We start from the raw sequence: 25012 nt of genomic DNA, 5'->3' as shown, positions 1-25012 counted from the left end.
CTTTTTAGGAACATAAAAACTGCCCCAAACCCCCTTGAAATACAAAAACATATTTCTACCCCCACCCCGGCCCTCCCTTTCACAGGACAAGAACAAATATACCAATTTCAAAAACAGGTGCAGAGGCGTACAGGGAACCGATTACAAACATATCTGAGTCAAACAGAAAGTCAAACAGGTGAGCCAATGTTTAGCGATAAGACCGCACCGTTTGGACACTGTTGTGATCAAATAAGACAGAGAGTGGGTGCCATTTTATACCATTTGGCTCAAAGCTTAGCTTTGCTCACTTGTATTTGCTGTTGCATACAGTACTGCAATCGTATAATGGCGGCCACCATGTGTCAAGTGATGGGATTCATCCTGGGCCTTCTGGGGATTGCGGGTGTCATCGCTTCCACAGTGATGGACCAGTGGAGCACCCAGGACCTGTACGATAACCCAGTAACATCTGTCTACAACTACAGGGGTCTCTGGCGGTCCTGCGTCCGACAGAGCTCTGGCTTTACAGAGTGCCGACCTTACTTTACCATTCTCGGACTGCCAGGTAGGTCCACTGTTTGGGACTGGGGAACCATATAATTGATGCATCATGGAGAAAGGATGGTTGGCAATACTTCTCTAAAACAGATTTGGAACACCATTTTGAAGAGCAAATGTATATTTTCACAAAGGAATAAAACTAGAAAGTAGCATTATTGCTCTGAATAGTTTTATGCTGTTTGTTTAACTTTTCTCAGAATATTTACTTTTCCAAAAGTGCTTGAAGTCTATTACTGCCAGAGTTTTGGGGACAGTTCTCTACTATTGGGATAGTATTAGGAAACTGTGCAGTACATTTTATACGAGTATGATATGAGTAGTGGTGGCTAGTGTTAATGTCAGTTTGTTAGATTCTCACCTGGAATGGAACCAGCAATAGTTTAGACAATTTTATAAATATATTTATCTAATTTATCAAAATTATATTTTAATAACACAAGCTTCTGTAGAGGTACAATTACAGTACCACCTATTTCATGGTTACACAGACTACAAAACCTTGACGTGTTCTATTAAAAACGGTTCTATAAAGTGAAATTGTGCTTTATTATTTTGTAAATGTATTTTTGCATCAACTAGTGACTGGTGAAACTGGAAGTGCTGTAAAAAGGTACTTTACTTAAACAAACAAGCTGGACATGCAATCAAGTAATACAGAGGCAATGACTGTATAGCAGTGGTTACAATATTCAGGATTTTCGAATAGTCATAACTTAATGAACAGCTTTAAAAAGGTTAACTAATCTGACTCCATTGAAATGTACACACACAGCAAAACTAATTAATCCAAGTGCACAATAAACAAGGAACTACATAAGTGAACATTATACACAAGTGAACATAATTATAAGGATTAAGTAAAGGAAAATAATTAAAGACAATTAAATCACAATAACTATAGGTACACAATCTTGAAGTCAGATTAGTTGTTCTAGCCCAGCAACTTAACCCTCAGTACAATAGGACATCAAATGCATGAATCAAGTCCCAGCAATTTAGCAGCAATCAAGCAGTAGACTGGGTTAGAATAGCAGCAAATGGTAATTTAAACACCCAGCTATTTCAGTACTTTACATATTATACACAGAGCTTTAGCAATAACTATTAGTTAAACTACCTAATTGTATCAGTACTTTATAGACTGTGCTTAAGAATCAGTGCGGCAACGCGCTAGTTTAAACTGTAAACTATACATTAGTTTAATCAACTTACATAACTCGCAACAGCAACACTTTAGAATAAAACAATGGCTAAAATACAAAAAATAAAAACTTCAATTTTTAATGGCGAATCCCCACCCCCACATAGTCTCAGACATAGTATCAAGTCCAAGTTCACAATCGCAGGAAGCCCCAGTGTAGGATGCCTAAAACTCTACACCGTATGAAACACTCGAGTGTTTTGAATGTAAGTTGATAACACTCAGAGTGTAATGAGCGTAAGTTTAAAACACTCTGCTGCGCTTTGAATTCACGTTCAAAACAGTCCCTTTCAAGACCAAAACATTATAGCTACGTACGCCGAAAACAATCCCCTGTAACACAATCATATCAATACACAGTTTAATACTAATACGTACATATACCATCATTTCTAATCACTGCTTTTAATAAATAAAAACACCTACATTTAATACATTTAGCTTATTAGTTTTATTTCGTCAATGTATTGTTTTCTTTTAAACATGCGTAAAACGTATGTGTAATAATAGTGCTAATTAAATGTGTCTAAACGAGACTAAATATTAATGTAATTCTGTATTTTTTTCATTAAAAACGTGTATAAATGCAAAATAACTTAAACCAGTATGCTTGAAATAGGGTTACCCGTTAGCCATAGATTCCAATTTTCTGTATTCGTGTGTGTGTGTGTGTGTGTGTGTTTTTTTTAAATGTGTATATAGTTAATTTTGTTAATTTTTATTTTTTTGTTCGCTTTGTATTTCAACTCCGTATTTTGATATACAGTACGTTTGTACAGTTACAGTTTCCTTTCAATTCGAAGACGACCACCAACAACAACATTAGGTATGGGATATGCCTGCCTATTGGTAGGTATTTCCTGAGCTCCCTATACCACAGCTGCCGATAGGGCCCTTCCTGGGGTGACGCCCTCGGTCCCGCCTACCAAGGGGTTAAAACCGTCATACTGAGGAAGCCATTGCTCTTTTTGCCTCTCAAGACGGTAAGGTAAGATCCTATGTGTTGGTATTTGAGCGTATTGTGAAAAAGAGCTTCAGTCTACTGCAGTTCCCTTGCCTTTCAGACTGAAAGCTAGCTTGCCACTTTCACAGAATCAGTGACTCATGGTTTAGCCTTCTTCTTTCTTTCTTCCTTAGCAACCGCCGTGCGGTTGCGTTGCAGGCTGCTGCTTTCCTATCTGTGGAAAGTGAGTCGACTGCCTGTGCAGTAATAATTTAAATGAGTGAGTGTTGTAATCTTTTACAGCCTTTCACTCGTGTGGGAGCACGTCCTCCACCGGGGCTAGGCTCAGCCTTACCCCCGCTGTCGAGCGACTCAGTTGACTGCTGAGTGGCAGTTTTAATATATATAAAAATATATATTGTTATTGTTATTGTTGTTGACTAAATACCCTTGCTAGCACATCTGCAGTGCCACATAATGCATTATGCATCATGTTGAGCCGCATCACTACGCAGGACGCAACGTGCTGTTGGCGCGGGGCTAGGTTTAGACGGAGAGCATGTTCGGATTTGTAAGCAGCGTTACATGACTCGCTAATAAAACTTGAGGTATTGTTCCAAAGTTACACCTGTCCGAGTCGTGTATCTCCAGAGCAACGTTTCTACATTATAGAGACTACAAGGATTGTGAAGACCCAACAAGACCAGACGAGCTGAAACGGCAGCCTAATTAATCCAGTGAGTCTCATGTAAACTGTAGGGCCTCGAACATGACATGCAGTGCACATGCGGTATTCCACTTGCCTGCGTTGTGCAGCAGACCCACTGTAGAGTAGACCTCACCGACTGTCCTGGCCCGCCCATCTAGGTACATCGGGCCTTCAAAAAAACAACAGCAGTGTACTCCCGTGTAATATTGTTGTAATTGTATATATTTCAGGGCTTCTGTTTTTCGGGTTTTATTAATTGTATTTTTCTGTGCTTATTTTTAGCTATTTTCGAGTTTCATGTAAATTTGTTTTTTTCGGGGCTTTTGTTTTTGATATACTGTATGAAATTAGTGTTTTTCGGTTACTTTCCAAAATGCTTGAGCCTTTTTTTTTCTCTGTCAAAATACGTATAGTAGTAACTCGACAGTACTTGCACCCATAAGTTGTACCTTCTTTTCATTGCTGTCTTCCACAACGAAATCCCTATGGTCACGGCACATTCTTCTGGGGTTTGTATGTGTAGGCATTTTTTGTCACTTGACACATGGTGTCCGCCATTATACGATTGCAGTACTGTATGCAACAGCAAATACAAGTGAGCAAAGCTAAGCTTTGAGCCAAATGGTATAAAATGGCACCCACTCTGTCTTATTTGATCACATCAGTGTCCAATTTTTTGTATCTTAACTGTAATACAGCTTGAAACCCCGCTAATAAGCCTCCATCCTGATTGTAATCTTGTTTTAAATCTCGCAAGCAGAGTCTACAATAGAAATGTAGGAATGTGCTGTCATTCAGTAGTTGGGGCAGGTTTAAAGTATTGAGAACGAATCAAAGATAGATGCAAATCAGGAAGGTGGGACATTGCCCAGCAGCACTGGGAAATGTATTCATTATTATTTTTGTAGTAGCTTTTATTTTGGAATGGGAAAAGGGAAAAGTCAATGTGAATTGATTAACCATTTCCACAGTTATTCCGGTGTTTTCCGATGTTTATTGGCTATCCACCGATTTCTTTTTTTTTGTATCGGGGGTGTTTTATCGGGTTTTATTGGTTAAAACTGAAAATCAGAAGCCCTATATATATTGCATTGTACTCTGTCCACAGATTTGCCCGTCGCGGATTCGGCCTGTATGTCCCCTGGTATACGCTGCGTGCTGAACATGCGTGTGACTACACGTGGTTATGGTAGGCACCGCTGCTTCAGCTGCCCCCAGGTGATCGGTGCATTCAGTGCACACGGTGCTCGGTTGTGCCAGGTTGAGCCGGAGCCATAGCCCTTGATGGCAGGAGGACACTCTTTCTTTAGTGGCCTCCTGGGATGAAGACTCCTTCCCCAGGGATGTGGAGGAAGAGGAGGAGCTGGCACCAACTGTGGCGGAACTTAGCTCCGAGATTGCCTCTGAGACTATTTACCACCATTGCCCAGCTCCTTGCTGGCATTAATGGGGCGAGCTGCAAATTTTTTGCAGATCCCCTGGACGACACTGGCAGAGCCCCGCCAATCCATGTTTCGGACGCAGGCAGTAGCTCCCACAGCACAGACATTCCCACCGTTCCCTGATTTTATGGAGGAGGTACTGTCAGAATTTTCGCACATACTCTTTTTATTTATATATATGCTCTGAGCACACACTTAAACTCAGGGGAGACTTTTCAGGAGGACATCAAGATGTTTTGACTCCTGTAAGTGGATTGTTCGTGCACTGAGCTTGCAACGTATCCAGATGACTTTTTAATAATCAAGAAAATGACACAGACTCATTTAATTTGTAGTTGTAACGAATCAGAGTAGTATCAGCACTCCTTCGGTTTATTAAATGCTTAAAAGTAGTTGAGTAGTTACAGACTACTTCCAATCCCAGCTGACAAACAGCCTGGGTGTTTCCAGTGCCTTTACAGGTTTAACAGCATTAATACTTCAATACCGTAATACAAATATGGTTATCATATATTTAGCTCTTAGGTTATAAAATACAAAAAGCTAAAGCGCCCACCGCTACATTCTAGAACATTCAATATATATATAGACTAAAACATAATTTCTATACCTTATAGCAATGCATCAATATAAAAGAGATATAAATTCAAATATATGCTTACCTTCCAGTATATGGAAGTGTATTGTAGGATATATTGAAAAATAAGAACTGTCTTCAAAAGGCAGAGACTTGTTTCGACCAAACAGCAATCAGTTTTTCAGAGACCCTCAGAGCATGGACCATGTCAGCTTGCAAGATCAAGTTGAATGGTATCGAATGGGGTCTTGCTCTGGGCTTATATAGGATTTTCCCTCCATTGAATACATCAGAAGTCCTAAGTAAATCTAATCATCACTCTTGACATTTGCCTTGACATTTCTTATCTATAAGTTAATTATACATTCTAGAAGAATCTGGTCAACTCCCTTTTCAAAACTGATTGGATATAACTTCTTGCCCAAAAATATTGGAACATAATTTCATCGCTCTCTTTTTCCACCTCCCTCCTTTTTCTAAAAAGTCAGGTGGACCAAAGTTCAGAGAATCCTTGCTATAATATAATACAAGTATATGTGTATATGTGAGAGATGTTTTTAATATGTGTAACACCAGCTCTATTTGATTATATTAAGCTGGGTCAAAAATATATGTCCCTCTTAGCCGCATGTTATGTTACCTTTTCAGTGTGTTGTCAGTGGGCCAGTTTAACTTCATATACATGTGTGTTAACAAAGTATGGGACAAAGACTGCCTTTGAATAAGCATACAGTGGTCAGTTCAGTTATTTTCATTTAAATTTTAAACTATAATGAACATGTTAAGTATAATAGCCTTATTTAACTGTGCCATTCTCAGACTATGCCTGACCTCTCTCTGTTTCTAAAAGTTGCCTGCTCAAGCAGGATTCAGACACTGTTTTCTTGCCAAGACTATTGTTTTGATTAATATGAAACACCTTTGTAAGCAATTCTCCGAATTCACCGAATGAAGTCAGTTTTCTCCCAAAGAAAGTCGCTACTTATTAAATAAGAACTGATACTGGGGGCTCCCAAGTGGCGCATCCAGTAAAGGCACTCCATGTGGAGTTCAGGATGCGCTCTATAGTCTGGACGTTGCGAGTTGGAGTCCAGGCTATTCCTTTGCTGATCGAAGATGGGAGCTTCCAAGGGGCGGCGCTCAATTGGCCGAGCGCCGCCCGGGGGGAGGGAGAGCTAGGTCAGCCAGGGTGCCCAAGGGGTGCGTTGTCCTCCGACACTGAAGCTCTTGGGTGGCTGCATGGTGAGTCCGCAGTGTGAAAAAAAGTGGTCGGCTGACGGCACACGCTTCGGAGGACAGTAATAATAATAATAATAATAAAAATAATTGGCAACGACTAAATTAAAAAAAAAAAAAAAAAAAAAAAAACCTGATACTGGACACAACTCCCCTAATTTGTGGAATGCTTGGTACTGCAGACTACAAGTAAATCTCACTTTGACTGCCAAAAAGAACCTTACATATCTAGCACCGCACTGCTTGCAAGCAGATAAGGGCAAGGCTATTTTTCAGTAGGTTTTTTGTGTACTAAAATTATTGAATTATTGAATACAGTTTACACATTCCTGTTTTTTATTGCAGTAAAACCTTTATATAAACTAAACATTTCTATTCTTTAATTTAATGGATATTGTATAATGTCTAAAATATATATTTTTTGTTTAGTTGGAGAAAGAAACAACTAATTATTAAATTTATTGAATTAAATGCTCCCTCCTGCTTTTACAGTCTATTTGTATTACAGTAGAGCCTTAAACAAGCAAAAACACTTGTTAGTTTAAACATTATGTTCCTTATTAGATCAAAATACTTAAAACATATTATTTCTGGCCTTCGTAGACTACGAGAAGGCCTTCGACAGCGTGGAGACCAACGCCGTACTGCTCGCCCTCCAACAACACGGCATCGGCGACGAGTACGTGGCCCTTCTGCAGGAGCTGAACAGCGGCTGCGCCACTAACATCACCCTGTTCGACCGGCCACTGCGCATCCCCGTCGCCAGAGGCGTCAAGCAGGGTGACCCCATCTCGCCCAAGCTGTTCACGGCGTGTCTGGAGTACGTCTTTCGACAACTCGACTGGGACAAGAAGGGCATCAGCGTCAACGGCCAGTGGCTCAGCCATCTGCACTTCACCGACGACATCGTCCTAATCGGCGAGTCAGTGGCCGACATACAGCTGCGACTCAACCAGCTCAACAAGGCCGGCGCAGCGGTCGGCCTGAAGATGAACCTGGCCAAGACCAAGTGGATGCGCAACCTCCAGGCAGCCAACAACAACATCCACATCGGCCAGAAGGCGATCGAGCAGGTCGACAGCTACGTCTACCTTGGCCAGGAGCTGACTGCTGGGCACAAGAACAGCCGCAAACTGGCCCGCCGACGGAGGGCCGCCTGGGTCAGCTATGCGTCCATAGCAGAGGTGGTCACCAACACGGCCGACGCGACCCTGCGCGCCCACATGTTTAACAGCACCGTCCTGCCAGCCATGCTCTACGGGGCCGAGACCTGGTCGCTGACCGCGGCCGACAGGCAGAAGCTGGCAGTGACCGAACGCACCCTCGAGCGGCGGATGGTCGGCGTCAAGAAGACGGACCACGTCAGCAACGAGCTACTGAGGAAGACGAGCAAGGTCAAGAACGCTGTCAACCAGGCCGACCAGGCCAAGAAGCGCTGGGCCGGACACGTGGCCAGGAGGTCGGACGGGCGATGGACGCGGCCCGTGACCGAATAGCTGCCTCTCGACATTAAAAGACCGCTCGGCGGCCTCACAACCCGATGGCGGGACTCACTCAGACAAGACATCGGCAGAGACTGGATGGGTCTGGCCAGGGACCAAAAAGTGTGGCGAAGTTGTTGGGGCCTGCGTCGAAAGACCGAAATACAGGCCGATTAAACGATTAAACGATTATTAGATCGATTGCAATACCTAGCCTCCGTGTTTAGTTCCCCCAGATGCCTGCTTCTTTCCATCTGACCAGCTTCCAAAAGTGTATGTGCACTAATGTTTTCTTAGTTCAAATCATTGTAACCTGTTCACAATTTGCTGCAAAAAATATTATATATGCTGGTTTTATATTCTTTAAAACACAGTACAATTATTACAATATTCTGACAGTCAGTTAGTACTGAACTTCTTTCGTTTTTAACTGTAATATGTTATTTCAACAATAATAGTTATTTGTATAACAGTTTAACTTTAAATGATTTTATAACATGTATTTCTAATTCGTTTACTTCAGTATAACAGTTGCTCCTAGAAACGGTAATATTATTTTACTGAATTAAGTCTGACCCCTTTCTCTGTTTATACAAAATCCAGCTGAAGCAGGTGTTAATACATCCTAGCCTTCGGACAATTTTTGGTGTTGATTAATATGAGACATGAAGTAATGAAAGTAAAGTAACGAAAGAAGCTACTTTTTCTCATACAACTGGAATACGTTAACATGGCCTTATGATAAGAGCCTGCCAAGTTTAACTCCTTCCAGCAGGTGCTTTCATAGACTGCACACAACATCTATCCATTGTTTTCTACTGAGTATACAGGTCTTTTTAAAAGGAACATATACAGTATTACTATAATTATTGAGTATATCGTATTATTTCAGTCAATACAGGGCAGTTTAAGTCATCCAATTGATGTCTAATAACTCAGCACGTTCCCAACAGGATTCGAACTCAGCACCAGGCTCAGCTTGGACTGGTTCTGCGAACACGACGACAGGCCTGTGCATCCAGCATTTTACATCAGAGGTGTGGGCAACCAGGGCCTTTACTTGATACCTGCAAAAACTTCTTGTTAGCTGGGCTCCCATCTCTACATTCCCATTCCCATCATTAGTGGGAAGACTTCAAATATATTAAACTGTTTCTATCAAAGAGTCAGGCATCTCTTGGCCTTCACTCAAAAAAGGTGCTCACACCTTGTACAAGGGAAGGGTTTTAGGGTCACTCTGTGACAGTATGCTCCTCTTGGGATCGACCGGTGTCAGTATTTTGAGTATTTTGAAGCAAGCCATCCGACTTTCTTCATTGGATGGCAGAAAGAAGCTGGGCTTGGCAGGATTCCCCAAGGTTGACTTCACCATCGCGGCCTTGGTTAAGGCCCCGCCGGTGGATGGATTCTCTAAGGACCATATGTGCCCGAACCCTCAATGTAGAGTTACGGTGACACATTTGAGGAGGGCTTACGCAGCGGAAGCGCAGGTGACCCATCTGGCTAACACGGCAGGTATTCTCACCGCGTATTTAGATGGCATGCTCACGGGGGCCCCGATCCCAGAGCCTGTGGCCACCGAGCTCCACCTCCTGTCTAGTACGCTGCTCCAGATCTCCAGTCTTCAAGGGCAAGCCCTAGGCCGGAGCCGGGCAAGCCTGGTGGTAGCTTGCAGACAGCTATGGCTGTCGCAAGCAAGGGTACCTGACACAGATAATGCGGCGGTACTGGACGCACCGGTATCCCCAGGGGCATACATTCGATCCAGCTGTGGAGGAGATCTTACAGCGCTCCCTTCGGTAGTGCGAAGCATCTCAGCAGGTGGCGGCTTTGCTCCCTCCCCGTGCTCCGGCGCGGGGTAGGTCGAACCGTTGGCAGGCCCACCAGGCACGTACCATCCCAAGGATGGTCCCAGTGCCAATGGCCCCGCTGCGTGACCTGAGGCATCGCCTACAGGCCACAGTGGCGATGGGAAACTGAGCCCCTCAATAGAGCACGAGGAACGCAGGCCACGGTAATTCCAGGGCTGTCGCCCTAGGCAGCCACCTCGGAGTGTTCCGCCCCAATCTCAGCAGCCCCAGCAGAGGCCCTGAAGGCTTGCGGCCTCAGACCCACCCTTTCACCACACAACAGCTGCAATATTGGCGTGCATGCACCTCAGACACCTGGATGCTCGCTACCGTGCAAAATGGTTACGTGCTGCAGTTCCGTTTGGAACCTTCCCCCTTCCAAGGAGTCATGCACACATCCGTGTCGGACCCTCTTCAGGTCTCGGTACTCAAAGAGGAAGTGGCCACCTTGCTGTGTAAACGAGCATTCGTCTCGTAGACCCTACCTCCTGCGTAGAGGGGTTCTACTTGAGATATTTTCTAGTACCCAAGAAGGATGGTGGCTTTCGCCCCATCTTAGAACTAAGATTCCTCAACAATTTCTTGAAGGAAAGGCGGTTCCAACCGGGCCGGGTGACTGGTTCACCACCGTGGACTTACGGGACGCATACTTTCACGTTCCCATTTGTCCAGAACACAGAAAGTACCTCCACTTCCCCTTTCAGGGAAGCATTTATGAGCTCTCTGGAGTGGCAAACTGGGCAGTGGACCTCCTGTCGAGGGAGGGTGCGCATCTGTCAGAGTGGCATTTGGGAAGGGTTTGGGAAGGCGTAGGTCAATCTCTTCGCCTTGGCTGAGACAACACATTGCCCCCTGTGGTATTCCCTCCACCGCTTCTGTGGTCCACTCGGCGTCAATGCCCTAGCCCAAGAGTGGCCCAGGACGCTTCTTTACACGTTCCGGCCAGTAACATTTCTCCCAGCCTTCTTGGAGAAGGTCCGGTTAGAGAAAGCAACAGTTCTCGTAGTGGCTTCTCGATGGCCCAGAACAATCTGGTTCTCAACCCTATGCTAGCTCATACAAGGTAAGCCCTGGGAGATCGCCTGGATCTCCTCAGTCAGGTGAGAGACACTCTGGAATGTGGCAGGTTCCAATTATGGGTCTGGCCCCTGAACGGGATCACTGGACAGCCCAGCCCTAGGACTATCAGACACGGTTGTGGGTACTCTGCAGAGCACTAGGGCACATTCCACTAGGTCGATGTACGCCTATAAGTGGAAGTATTTCCAAAATTGGTGTCTGACTACAAGTCATGACCCAGTTTCTTTCCCAATGCCAGTTATCTTGCAGTTTCTGCAAGAACTGCTTGATGCTGGTAGGTCACCTTCCACATTGAAGGTGTATTTAGTGGCTATCTCTGTATGCCATGCCCCCATAGATTCGGTATCTCCGGATGCGCATTTCTTGGCGATCCGGTTTCTTAAGAGCGATCGGCAGTTACGTCCTCCTAGGAGGACCGTTCTCCCCAAGTGGAGCCATGATGTTGTACTGGAGGCTCTCACGAAGGCCCCATTTTGAGTCTATACACTCCATAGAGTTGAAACATCTGTCTATGAAGACAGCCTTCCTCTTGGCTATCACCTCCACTAAGCGTGTCAGTGAGTTGCAGGTGCTATTTGTGCACTGCTCCTGTATGTGTATTTGGGACGATGGCAGCAGGGTGTCACTGTGTACAAACCCTGTTTTCCTCCCCAAGGTGATTACAGCATTCGACATGAATCAATCTGTGGAACTGGAGTCTTTCCATCTACTTCTGTTTGCTTTGGAGGAGGACTGGAAATTGAAATTGTATTCCAGTGCTGGCTTACTCCCACCTGCTCATTCTACTAGAGGGTTGGCTACATCTTGAGCCCTCTTCAGAGGGGCCTCACTGTCTGATATATGTACGGCGGCTAGCTGGGCTATGCCGCATACATTCTCCACGTTTTACTGCTTGAATGTGGTAGATGCTTCCTTGCCTTCAATAGGCACAAGGGTCCTTGAGGTTGCATGCTTGCACCGCTAACCTTTGGTTATACAGTTCTGATGCATCCCTCGTATGCTGCTGTTCCTTCTCCCTTGCGACGGCTCTGGTATACATTATCCCATACCTTATGTTGTTGGTGGTTGTCTTTGAATTGAAAGGGAACGTTAGGTTACTTATCGTAACCCTGGTTCCCTGAAAGAGAAGATGACCACCAACCGCGAGGTCGTGCGTTCAGGTCCGGGCTGGCTTCTGGCTGCAGCTCCCGGCTTCGTATCAGCCGTCTGGCAAAGACAAACACAACCGTTTTTATCAATGGAACACTGTTTCATTCACATTTCCCGTCCTTGTTTTCTCCCATTAATCACAACAAAGGAACCGATTACGGCGTCACGTCCCCCTAAAGTACACTAAGCCCCGCCCCCTCCGATAGCTAGTTCAATCACGTCTCCTCCAATTCATGACTGAAACTTCGCTCACCATTCTAGGGCGATGACTCCAGGTACCGTAACGCTGCCCTCTTCCTAAATGGCCAGCTTCCGACTGCCCCTGGAATGAACTGCCCAACCATTCAGTACGAAGCCCGCAGTTCCTGTTGTACAGCCCTCACCGGTCGAGAGGGAGATTGTTGATTCGGATTCATTCGCTCTTCGTCACATCGTACTACACAGATACCCAGTCCAGCACTCCTCAGAGTAAGCTTCTTCTCACACACAGCACCAAGTCAAAGTTCACAATCACACACAGGCAGCCCCTGTGTAATGTTATTTTCAGTTACCCGGATAAAAAGTGGTACGCAGCACTTTGAAAACACAATACTTTATGCTGTTTTCGATTTTTTTGTAATTTAATTTATCATATTTTTTCAACATTAAGAAAATAGTATGCAAATATTTGTCATATGCAATACATTGGGTCTTGTACATCTCTTTACTTCTGCAACTTTGCGGTGGACTTCTCATTTTGTCTTGTTCGTCGTGAATTGTTTTTTTTTCTTTTTAAATAAATTGTTGTCTGTTTCCAGTTTAAGTTTGAAAAAAATATGTATAATGAACTTAAGATTTGTTTTGTGTTTTTACTACAAACTCTATAGCTTCCTATGGAGGAGGACGTTAAATCAGACGATTTAAACTAATCTCAGAATAGAAATAAAATGTAGCTACTGTACTGTGTGCAAAGAAAATGTAACTATTTAAACTCCCGCAGAGAATTACATTTATCAACTTTTGCCAACAGTTTTTGTGAATCATGGAGGAAAACATTTCATTAACTAAAGTTATCAGGTACATTTTCCTTGCTACTGATAATAGTGGAATGAATAACCTATTTTATTTAGAAATATTTATTTTGAGAAAATAATCGAGAGTAGTGTCCATTATTGCTTATAAGACCTTGTGGAAGGGTGGTGGGCAATTCACTGACACACACGGGAGACAGAAGGTTTAATTGAGAACACTGCACTGGTGCCCAGTTTTATTATTTTCTGTATTTTCTGTTAGCCCGCAGAGGGCGCTGTTGTCTGTGGCCTGAATACCGGCAACAGTAAACAGGACCACAGTAATACCAATACTGGTAAAACAGTTAAAGCTGGCGCACTCACAGGTGCTCAAAATAATAATGAAAACAAAAGGCGAAATGAAAAGGGAAAATAAAATACAGTAATAAAACTACAAAATAAAGGTGCTGCTTACGCAGTGCCCCCACTGTTGCTAAGCCGGTCAGCTCGGGATCTCCGTCCTATGCTGATATGCGCTATACACTGGGGTGGCCAAGGTTCCCCTATCACTACACACATCCCTTTGGGAACGTAACCAGAGATTTTAATTAAATTGTTTATTTTTTTTCTGGCTGTTTTCCTCAGCCGTGCTTGCCTGTTTTGGTCACTCGTTCCAACCACTGGCCTTCTCAGCCAGCGTCTCTGTGTGTTTTCCAATTACGGCTACCCGAATGCACAACCAAGCACAGTTCTTATGGGCCGAGCAATCCCCCAAGGCCTGCCTCTCAGCCACTCGGAGAGAGGGAAAGCCAACACACCCTCTTTCCCACCTCTCCGTGTCATCACCATGACTGACAGGCAGATCTTGCAAAACTGCTGCCCTCTTCCTGCAGAACCATGGATACACCAGAAAGTCAGCACAGATCTCCTCTGTTACAGACCCTGCGAATAAACATGTATTATTTTATTACAGTCACTCAGGTTAAACAATGTCTTGTAATTTGCCCAAACATCAGGAAGTATTTTAATGTCCTTCGGGTCATAGAATAACACATTTTTATCCATGTACCTCTAAGCAGAATACATAATAATAATAAAAAAAATTAAATATTGTGTTTGATTAAATTTTTAGCGATTTTCTATAGGAAGAGAGTCAAATACAGCCAAAAAATGCTTGGTCCTGGGGGAGCATCCCACTGAAAAATGCTTGGTCCTGAAAGGGTTAAATAAGTATGTACTACTTATGCACGGCTGCAAAACACTCATTAGAAAGTGAGAAATGTATCTCCTTTTCACATTAGCGAAGCACCCATCAGATCGCAATTGATTGCATGTGTACCAAAATCTGACAAAATACCACTTGCTGACATTACACGTGTCATATTTTTGGTATGCTTACCACTTTCTGATTATTATTATTATTATTATTATTATTATTATTTATTTATTTATTTCTTAGCAGACGCCCTTATCCAGGGCGACTTACAGTCATAAACAAAAATACATTTCAAGAATCACAGTACAAGTATTAATACAATTAAGAGCAAGGTGTACCACTGATGATGTACCACTTTCTAACCCAGTCCAGCGACTCCTCACAGTAAGAAAACAGTTCTCTCGACTCCTTAGAGCAATCTAACCATTGCTCTTATACTGTCTCTCCTTCTGTTTCCCAAATGCAAGGGAACTCCAGTGGTCTCAATGGTCAGTCCAATTAGAATTTAAAGGAGCTGTTCTTTAGTCTGTGATTGAGCCACGCGGCTCATCACAATACTTTAACAAACATGTAGTACAGTACAACTATACCCCTTGATGTTTACTTTCCATGTTCAGTCCCTGAGACATAATGTCAGGCATATTGAGCTGGATTATTTAAATACTGATGTTAAAGTTCTCATCTGTATCTATCATTAACCTGATGTTGCAGCCTGTATTTCTGCAATGTCCAGATGTGACACAGAATTCAGCGTCAATGCAGTTACATTTTGATTCGATAGCTGTACACTACGATGGGTATTCAAGTCCTTTCACAGCGAAGTGGATGCGCGTTATCTACGCATGTAAACTCTTTTATACTCTCAGGTCGTCATTAATGTTCTTGCAAAGCTGATAATCGCTCAAGCCTGACAGAAATAAGCCTCACCATTATAATACAGTATGCATCTTGCATTAAACCAACTGGAGATGGAATTGCAATCAATACATAACTGCCTCTAATGTTGAAAATAAGTTCTCATACTGACAGGGACATATGAGATTTTAGATACTGAGCATTTAACATTATCATAGCAACTTTAGTAACTGTAACTCAATGTGTTTCAGCATAAAACACACATGGAAGTCCAAATCAGCACGCAGCTGGCAGCAAACGGAAACTCGCGTGTAGAACTTTTTTTTTTAGGTGAAAGTTAGCAAACTTACCCCAAACTGAACTTCCCTCCAAGTCAATCTACTCAACTTCGCACAACTTCCCAGTAACCTCTCAAAATGTGCATAGAAGGATCGTGTGTTTAAATTAGGGATGGTATCTACTCCCCAGTAGTCGATGAAACAAACTGGATTTCCTGTTCTTCTCATCCATATAACTACTAAACACTCAATAGTGTTAAATTTATAAATATTAAAAGAAACATAATAAATTAATAAAAAAGTCTAAATCTAATTTTAGGACACTTTGTGTACCATTGGTATCATCGTGCTCAAATTTGTTGGTACCCCTCCACAAAAATCGAAGAATGCACAATTTTCTCTGAAATAACTTGAAACTGACAAAAGTAATTGGCATCCACCATTGTTTATTCCATATTTAATAGAAATCAGACTTTGCATTTGATTTTTTATTCAACATAATATTGTAAATAATAAAACAAATGAAAATGGCATGGACAAAAATGATGGGACCCTTAACCTAATATTTTGTTGCGCAACCTTTAGCGGCAATCACTGCAATCAAACGTTTTCTGTAGCTCTCAATGAGACTTCTGCACCTGTTAACAGGTAGTTTGGCCCACTCTTCCTGAGCAAACTGCTCCAACTGTCTCAGGTTTGATGGGTGCCTTCTCTAGACTGCAAGTTTCAGCTCTTTCCATAGATGTTCGATAGGATTCAGATCAGGACTCATAGAAGGCCACTTCAGAATAGTCCAATGTTTTGTTCTTATCCATTCTTGGGTGCTTTTAGCTGTGTGTTTTGGGTCATTATCCTGTTGGAGGACCCATGACCTGCGACTGAGACAGAGCTTTCTGACACTGGGCAGTACGTTTCGCTCCGGGATGCCTTGATAGTCTTGAGATTTCATTGTGCCCTGCACAGATTCAAGGCACCCTGTGCCAGGCGCAGCAAAGCAGCCCCAAAACATAACCGAGCCTCCTCCATGTTTCACTGTAGGTATGGTGTTCTTTTCTTTGAAAGCTTCATTTTTTCGTCTGTGAACATAGAGCTGATGTGACTTGCCAAAAAGCTCCAGTTTTGACTCATCTGTCCAAAGGACATTCTCCCAGAAGGCGTGTGGCTCGTCAATATGCATTTTAGCAAATTCCAGTCTGGCTTTTTTATGTTTTTCTTTCAAAAGTGGAGTCCTCCTGGGTCTTCTTCCATGGAGCCCACTTTCGCTCAAAAAGCGACGGATGGTGCAATCAGAAACTGACGTACCTTCACTTTGGAGTTCAGCTTGTATCTCTTTGGCAGTTATCCTTGGTTCTTTTTCTACCATTCACACTATCCTTCTGTTCAATCTGGGGTCGATTTTCCTCTTGCGGCTGCGCCCAGGGAGGTTGGCTACAGTTCCATGGACCTTAAACTTCTTAATAATATTTGCAACTGTTGTCACAGGAACATCAAGCTGCTTGGAGATGGTCTTGTAGCCTTTACCTTTACCATGTTTGTCTATTATTTTCTTTCTGATCTCCTCAGACAACTCTCTCCTTTGCTTTCTCTGGTCCATGTTCAGTGTGGTGCACACAATGATACGAAACAGCACAGTGACTACTTTTCTCCATTTAAATAGGCTGAATGACTGATTACAAGATTGGAGACATGTGTGATACTAATTAAAGAAACTAATTAGTTTGAAATATCACTATAATCCAATTATTTATTATCTTTTCTAAGGGGTACCAACAAATGTGTCCAGGCCATTTTAGAATATCTTTGTAGAATCAGCAATAATTCATCTCTTTTCATAGCTTCTTTGCTTTATTCTATGACATACCAAAGGCATGCAAGTATACATGATAAAATAGCTTTTAATTTCATCACTTTTCAGGAGGAATGAAGCATTATTTCAATGAGCTGTAAGGGTACCAACAAATTTGAGCACGTCTGTAAATCCCTTGATCAAACTCTCAGAGCTTTTGGTATTTAGGGGGTTCCATTACAAACCATGAATGAAGCATTAAGGTACGACAGGAGGTGGGTTAACATGAGATAACCGCACACTTAGTGCGTTATAAGGCATTAACACACCCCCTGGAGTGCCTTAATGCTATTATAAATCAAATTTAAAATGACTATTTATTTACTTCTTAAATTAACGCAGCAAATTAAAAAATATGCTAAATAACAGTAAATATCACAATGCACAAAAAATAGTTCCAGTGTAATGTAAACAAAATGTGTTTAAACATGTTTATTTTTATATATTAACATATGTTTAATTGTAAATATAGCATGTATGTTAAGTACATTTCTGTATAAACCATATGTTTCTAACTAATCCCCAAGCTGTGTTTGGGTTGAGGGCTTCTGATTTGTTTAGCTTCTCCAGGTCTGCAGGTGTTATTGGGGGATAGTGTGTTGCTTTGTCATTTCCACTTTGTCTCAGGTTTTTAATTACTGCTACAAATACATTGTTAGCTGTGTTAAATGCAGCATCTTTCACTAAATTAACTTTTCTGTTGTACAGCGGATCATTCAAAAAGCGACTAATACCAGCTCACAGACTGATAAAGCTGGAAATACTGTACTGCTCTACATGTTTATTCCTTATGGAAACATAAAATTCCCTAAGGAGACTGTTCAGTTATTCCTGAGAAAGTAAATTAAAGGTAACAGGTTTACCTTTTTCTTGAAGCCAGTTTTGTATGATGTTCGCAGCCCATTTGGAAGTTTTTATTGTGTTTTTTTTGTTTTGTTTAAGTTGATTTAGTTCTGTTTCTCTTATTCAATTGTGCTGTTTTTCTTTTAAAGTAAAGTTAATTACTGGTACCAGTACTTCGTCAGATTCAGGAAATTGATCTTCATACCATTCGTCAAAAGTTTTTCAATTAAAAGCATCAAAATTTGATTATCGGTCTGTCATTTTTTTTTTTTTAATTAATGATAATTTACAGATATTAAACGTTATAGAATAATGGCATATGAATTTAAATTCAACGTTTTTGGTGATGCATCTGCATTGAAAGGTTGTGTGGGATTAATGATGGCTGATAGAATGCAGCTAACCAATCAGAAAGTAGGATTTTTCCAAGCAGGTTTATAATATAAAACAAATCCTTCCCCTTGATCAAACTCTTAGAGCTGCTGGTATGTAGGGGGATTCATTATAGTTTTTACAACTCATCCTGTAAGACTACACATCTTACAAAGTCAAATTGCTGTTGTTTATTTTTAAGTTTTTCACATATCAAAAACAAAGAAACAAATTAATTATAGCAATAAGAAAACAATAAGAACATGCTCAAAATATGCCTTTTTGTTTCATATATAAAACCTTATCATGTGTACACATCATTTTTTTGCTCTTCGTGAGGATTTTTCATGGATTTGTAATCAAAATGTAGCATTTTCCCACAGCATATAATAGAAATTGCAAATAAAATATAAAATATATTTTCTTAATGGGGACCCCCTATTATGTCTGCTCATTTTTTACACAAATGTATATGTATATCAACTTTAAAGACACTGCTATATGCTTCATGAAGTGTGTTGAAAGACCTCTGGTACAACGCATTTACAAATACGGTAACAATACAAACTCATTATGTTTAAACTGCCAACAAAACTGGACTCCTATCCCACATCGTCTTGCAAACAGGAAATAAATAAAATTACCAAACGAAAAACCAATGGTTGAAACTCCACTGTTGATGTTGTCAAATGTTGTGCAAACACAGGCTTCATATAAGTTTCGGGCTCTTTTGAAAACACTGATAAGGAACTAAGAGGGTTGGAGAGCTCTGCTAATACTAGACACTGGAGTCTTTCAGCAGAGTCTAGTGAACAGCAGCGAGAGCAGCGAGAGCATCATTCTGTCAGTACTAGGGCTAGGCGGGGTCATTGCAGCAACAGCAATGGACCAATGGAAAATTGAAGACCGGTATTATAAACTTGTAACTTTAATTTACAACTATGAAGGACCTTGGTACAGTTGTGTGGGTGAGACTTCTTGTCTCGTTGAATGCCGTCCATATTTTACTGTTCTAGGACTACTGGGTACGTTGTTATCACTACTGGTCAATTTGTCACCAGTTATATACTGTATGTCATTTGTGAACTTGCTGCTGCAATAAATTGGTAGTTTATAGTATAGAATGTTATTGTATTTAGTTTACTGTGATAAAGCTTGTTTTAAAAGTATATTGCTCTGTATGGTTTTCCAATTTTCTTTTACAAGCAATATTTAAGAAAGTTGTTTTACCATATTGTAAAAATCTGTTCTGTATTGTTTTCCAGTAATATTATATTAATATAACGATACAATTTGAGATGTAATTATTTTGTTTAATTCTGTTTTGCTTCTTGGATTTAAGTAATAGGCCATGTATGACCCTATACTGCAGCACATAGTAGCATGGGCATATATATATGTTTGGGTCACTGAGTGTTGTTTTAAGTGTGGAGGTAGCAAGAGTCTCTATAACTGAACTACCGTAGGGGGATGTAAGTCAACAAAATCTGCTTTCTGAATAAGTCATACAGAACACGAAAGAACTTACATTGAGTTTGGAAAACAAATCCTGATTTATACTTTTAAGATGCCATGTAGTTTTGAGAATTACATTATGTTGCAGTCTGTAACCCATGTTATGATGTTTGCAAACATTCTGACGTTCTTATTCCAATGATTTAATGCAGAATGATCACACACACAGTACAATGGTAAGAGAACAGTAAGAAAATACATTTTGAAGCTACTGAAGTACCATATGGGTGTTTAAAAGGGGAGAAGTTGGAGGAGTAGCAACAGAAATAAATACATTTAAAATCATTCTCCCTTGCCAATTTAAATCAAGTCCTCTGACTATTTTGTTTGTGGGGTAATTGTTAATGTTGATGTTTTATTGATATGGGTTTATTGGCAAAAGCAGTTTAAGGAACAAGTAACAAGTATCGGTAACTAAAATTAACAAAACTGACCTTTTACAGCAAATTTCTACTGGAAATAGCGGCATTTGCAGTGCAATACTTAATTACTATAACAGCTATAATAAATGTTGCCAAACACTACAAAAACCTTGTAAAATCTGCATCAAAGAATTGCATTATGTTGAAATTACTACATTTTCAAATAGCCTAAAATAGGAAACACATGCGCTGAAGTTACTAGGAGTGGTCCAGTTTGAAAACCGCTGCTGGATATTACTTGGTGTTGAAAAGTGACTGCCACAGATGGTAAATGAAAGATACTAAAGTTTGTGGGATGGATCTTTTCTCTCTTTAGGTAGCTTCCAGGCAGTGAGAGCCCTGATGATTGTGGGGATCGTGCTGGGGGTTATTGGCGCACTGATTTCCATATTTGCACTCAAGTGTATCCGAATGGGCAACATGGAGGACGCAATGAAGGCTAACATGACCCTAACATCTGGGATCTTGTTCGTTGTGGGAGGTAAAGCTTGATCAACTGCTGCCCATTTATCCCACTATATACAATAGTTCTTGCTTTAAGAAGATGAATTTGTCTTGGCAGCATTAATGGATTACTTTTAATCAATTTCAATGATGCTTAACACATGTAATTACAAAACTGATTTGCAACAATATGAAGCTCATCATGCACACATATTGGGGTGCACATCAATCTTAATCATACCAAATGTACATTGTAATTGTCAAGACGAGAGACTAAACTCCATAATCATGCTTGTCCCACCTCCACACCACTTATTGAACACCAGGATTTATACAGTCAAACAACAACACACAATTATTTTTCATTAAGCTTCTGCAGAGCCCATGCACAACTATGTTTTTGTGGGTGATAAAGTGAAGAACCCACACTTATTGGATCATTGTTTAATTTAAGAGAACTTTTGAACACTCATACTCGTGCACAAATACCCTGATTAAATACCCTGGTTTGGCGGGATGGACAAACCGTCATTTGTTATGTCATTCAATTATCACCTATTCATTCCCTACTGATTATTCATCACTATTATAAATACCCTGTGTACTCACTGCACACTTTGCTTTTGTTTCATTTTCGCAATGGAAGCTATCCTCGATTACACCGATGAAGACCTGTTTCCTGCTGACTCTGATTCGGAAACTCCCCAAACCCGATACGGCCTGCCCCGGGAACCTCTCGGCAGCAGATTCGTTCTGCCGTTATCCCCAATCCGGCTTTTTCAGCTATCTTGGCGGAGAACCCGTCTCGTTCCTCTTCGCCGATTTCCTGCTCGACAAGTAAGCGGTTCACAGTCCGCCGAAGCTCCCGAATCATCACCCATCCCCCAGCATCCGATATTAAGTCCTGGACAGCCCAAAACTCCAACAGCAGCTTCGAAATAAAAATGTCCCTTTCAGCTTGCAAAGATCAACTCTTATAGCTTTACATAACCTCCCTGAAAACAAGTTCCAGTCGCTTTCACAATGACGCCACGTCATGGCCCAGCTTCCCTGCCTCTGCTCCCTATTCTCTCTCCTCCCCAAGCCGTGGCGGGCACGTACACGTCCGTTAACGGATCCCTCCTGCTCCTTTCAGAGCTGCCTCCACACCGGCTCCTAGATCCCCTTCTCAGCAAATCGCTCCCGAGCCTCATCCCACACTAATTAATCTTTTCCTCACTCCCTGTCCTCCATGGGCGTTCATCAAGCCCACACATTACATTTCCCTCCTTTACATCCCCCTGTGGGTGTTCAATTAGCCCCCACAGTCCCTCTTCCCAATGCTACTTCCTTCAAGGGTGTTCATCTAGCCACCTCAGCCCCTTTCCCTAATCTCATGTCCTCCACGAATGACCAACCAGCCCCAATGACTTCTTTTCCCAATCCTATGTTCTCTCTGAGCTCCCAACAAGCCCCGGCAGCTACCGTTTCTGTCTTTCCACCCTCTCTTATACAGCCCTCTTCAGCTCTCCAGTCTTTGTTTTCTCACACTCATTCTCTTCACAGCTTCTTCTGGATTTTCAATCAGTATAGAGATATAATTTGCAAGATATATCCTGATCGCCGCCGTGAATTAGATGACTACATTTCTATCATTCTCGATCTTTCTGTCCGTTTTGGAGGCTCTACTTTCTATGACTACCACAAAGCATTTTCAGCAAAAGCCACAGCACGTCTCCAGCAATGGAATCAGCGCATTTACTGAGGAGCCATAGATCAAGATTTATTTTCTCGCTTCTTTACCGGTTTAGGTCTTCTCACATGTTCTATTTGTAACTCTACCTCACATTTTACCATCTCCTGCTTCTGCCCGTCTCCCTGCTAGAACTACCTCTAATACTCCTGTCTTATTCGCTCCTTCTCGCTCAATGGACATCCGCAACCGTCCCATTAATTTTTCAGTGGGTCGCCAGGTTTGCAACAATTTTAACCAGGGCATATGCTCTTTCTCCTCCTGCTATTTCCTACACATCTGCCCCCAAGGACCCAAGCCTCTCATCTAAAACCAAAAGAATATGTGCCAAAATGACTGTTAAAGTTTCTATCCACCCCCATCAACATCCAAGCGCTCGCTTCAGAACTCACTAATCACCCCGACCCCCCAGTTCGGCTACTACCTTTTGCATGGTCTATCTAATGGATTTTCAACCAGCCTCATAGTCCTCCCTTCATCTAGCACTATTTGCAAAAACATCCTGTCTGCTATTTCTGATCCTCTGTCTATCGATTCCCTCCTGCAAAAGGAAATTGATAACAAATTAATGATTTGGTCCCTTAGCTCCCTCCACCCCTTTTCTTCTTAACACATTAATCCTATAGCTAGGAAGTATTCCGGAAAGAAGTGTCTCATCATAGACATATCTGCACCTCATAACTCTTCCATCCCCAGCATTAACAGTTTAATCCCCCATGCAGACTTTTCTATTCAGTACACAACAATAGATCATGCCATTTATCTAATAAAAATAGCAGGTCAAAATGCATTGCTGGCAAAAGCAGACATCTCAAACACTTTCAAAATCATGCCTATAGACCCCTCATTATGGCACCTTTTTGGCATTAGGTGATGTGATAAATTCTATTTTTCTGTTTGCCTTACCTTCAGTTGCAAAAGCAGTCTCCTTAATAACTACCACATCCCATTTCTGCTCCACCTTCTTGACGATTTTCTCTTAATCGACTTTCCCCATGCTCCATCCGCTCAAAACCTATCCATTCTAAAAAACATCTTTCCTAAATTAGGAATTCCCTTAGCTGAAGAGAAAACATTCTGCACCTCCACTTCCATTGAAATTTCTCGGAATTAATCTTGACTCCAACTCTTTCAAAGCCTCACTTCCCAAGGAAAAAAATCATATCGGTCATTTCATCACTTTTATCACAAGCCCCATGCTCAAAATGTGAGCTATTGTCTCTCCTCGAGCATCTAAACTACACAATGAGAATCATTCCACAGGGTCATTCTTTAATTTCCTAATTGCTGCAGCTTGCTGCTTCTGCAAACTTTTCCCTGAAGATTTGCAGCTTTTCACAGACGCCTCCCCATCTTACGGGTTCAGAGGTTATTTCAGAGGAAGATGGTTTACAGCTCCTTGGCCCCAGGAGTTTAATTCTATGCCCCCTTCTGATCAGCCAATTTTCTCTTTTTGAAATATATCAGATTGCCATAGCTGTTTTTCATTCAGATAACTCTGCCACAGTTCACATTATTAATAAGCGTTGTTCATCTTCTCCACAAATTATGAAAATTCTCAGGAGAATTACCTGGTTTGCAGTCTGTAACCAATTTTTATTAACCCTTAGTGGTCCATTTATTCAGCTTTTTTAAAAGTATTTTTTTTCACAGTAAAACAGGTTTAAAAGGCACTGCATATCAACAGGACACTCAGTACTGCATCTCCAGTCCTGCCCCACCCCTTGTTCGCTGTATTTTTCACATACCTCTTCATAAATCATCTCCTGATCACTCGTTTTATCACCAAACGAGCAAGATGGGCTGAATGGCCTCCTCTCATTTGTAAACTTTCTTATGTTCTTATGTTCTTAATAATGCGATCCAAGTCATTATTTTATTACTATAACATCTCAAAAGCTCTGCAAATGTCGGTGATATTCTTTGAGCGCTGGATGTGGAAGCAGCTATCTTGTTTGTTAAAGGCCGTGTTATCTCTGTGGTACCAGGGCTATGTGTATTTTATTTTCGGCTTCTCTCGGCAGACTATCGGTCTCACTCGGCCATTGAATGGTTTTCTCGAGTTTTTCCGGAGATAAAATGACTAGAGACCTGTGTTTTATGTCTTTTTGATGTCCGACATCGAACCGGAAAGGATCGTTTTGATTTTCAGAGATTCAGATTCTTAGCTCCAGAAACCGAACCTCTCCCCACTTTGACCCCTCCATATTCAGAACTAAATTTTCTGTAAATCACCCAATATATCCCCTCATCCTTCAAGCCCAGGAAACTTTGCTTCACGGTATTTCG

General features: G+C 41.7%; 1 protein-coding gene across 2 annotated transcripts in view; it reads left to right on the top strand.

Moving 5' to 3' along the window:
• Nucleotides 1-253: 253 nt before the first annotated feature.
• LOC117416645 (claudin-18-like) overlaps nt 254-25012 on the top strand; it is a 29778-nt gene continuing 5019 nt past the window's right edge. Inside the window, exons 1-2 of one of the 2 annotated variants that reach the window (XM_059034676.1) lie at nt 254-551; nt 20868-21028. In XM_059034676.1, coding sequence (XP_058890659.1) covers nt 328-551; nt 20868-21028 — 385 coding nt within the window. In that variant the 5' untranslated portion in view covers nt 254-327. Of the gene's footprint in view, nt 552-2685; nt 2733-20863; nt 21029-25012 lie in introns of those variants that run through there. The other variant, XM_059034677.1, reaches the window with a different exon arrangement.

The sequence above is a fragment of the Acipenser ruthenus genome, chromosome 12 (genome assembly GCF_902713425.1).
Source record: "Acipenser ruthenus chromosome 12, fAciRut3.2 maternal haplotype, whole genome shotgun sequence".
Classification (NCBI taxonomy): domain Eukaryota; kingdom Metazoa; phylum Chordata; class Actinopteri; order Acipenseriformes; family Acipenseridae; genus Acipenser; species Acipenser ruthenus.
This window is presented reverse-complemented; position numbering and strand designations above follow the sequence as displayed.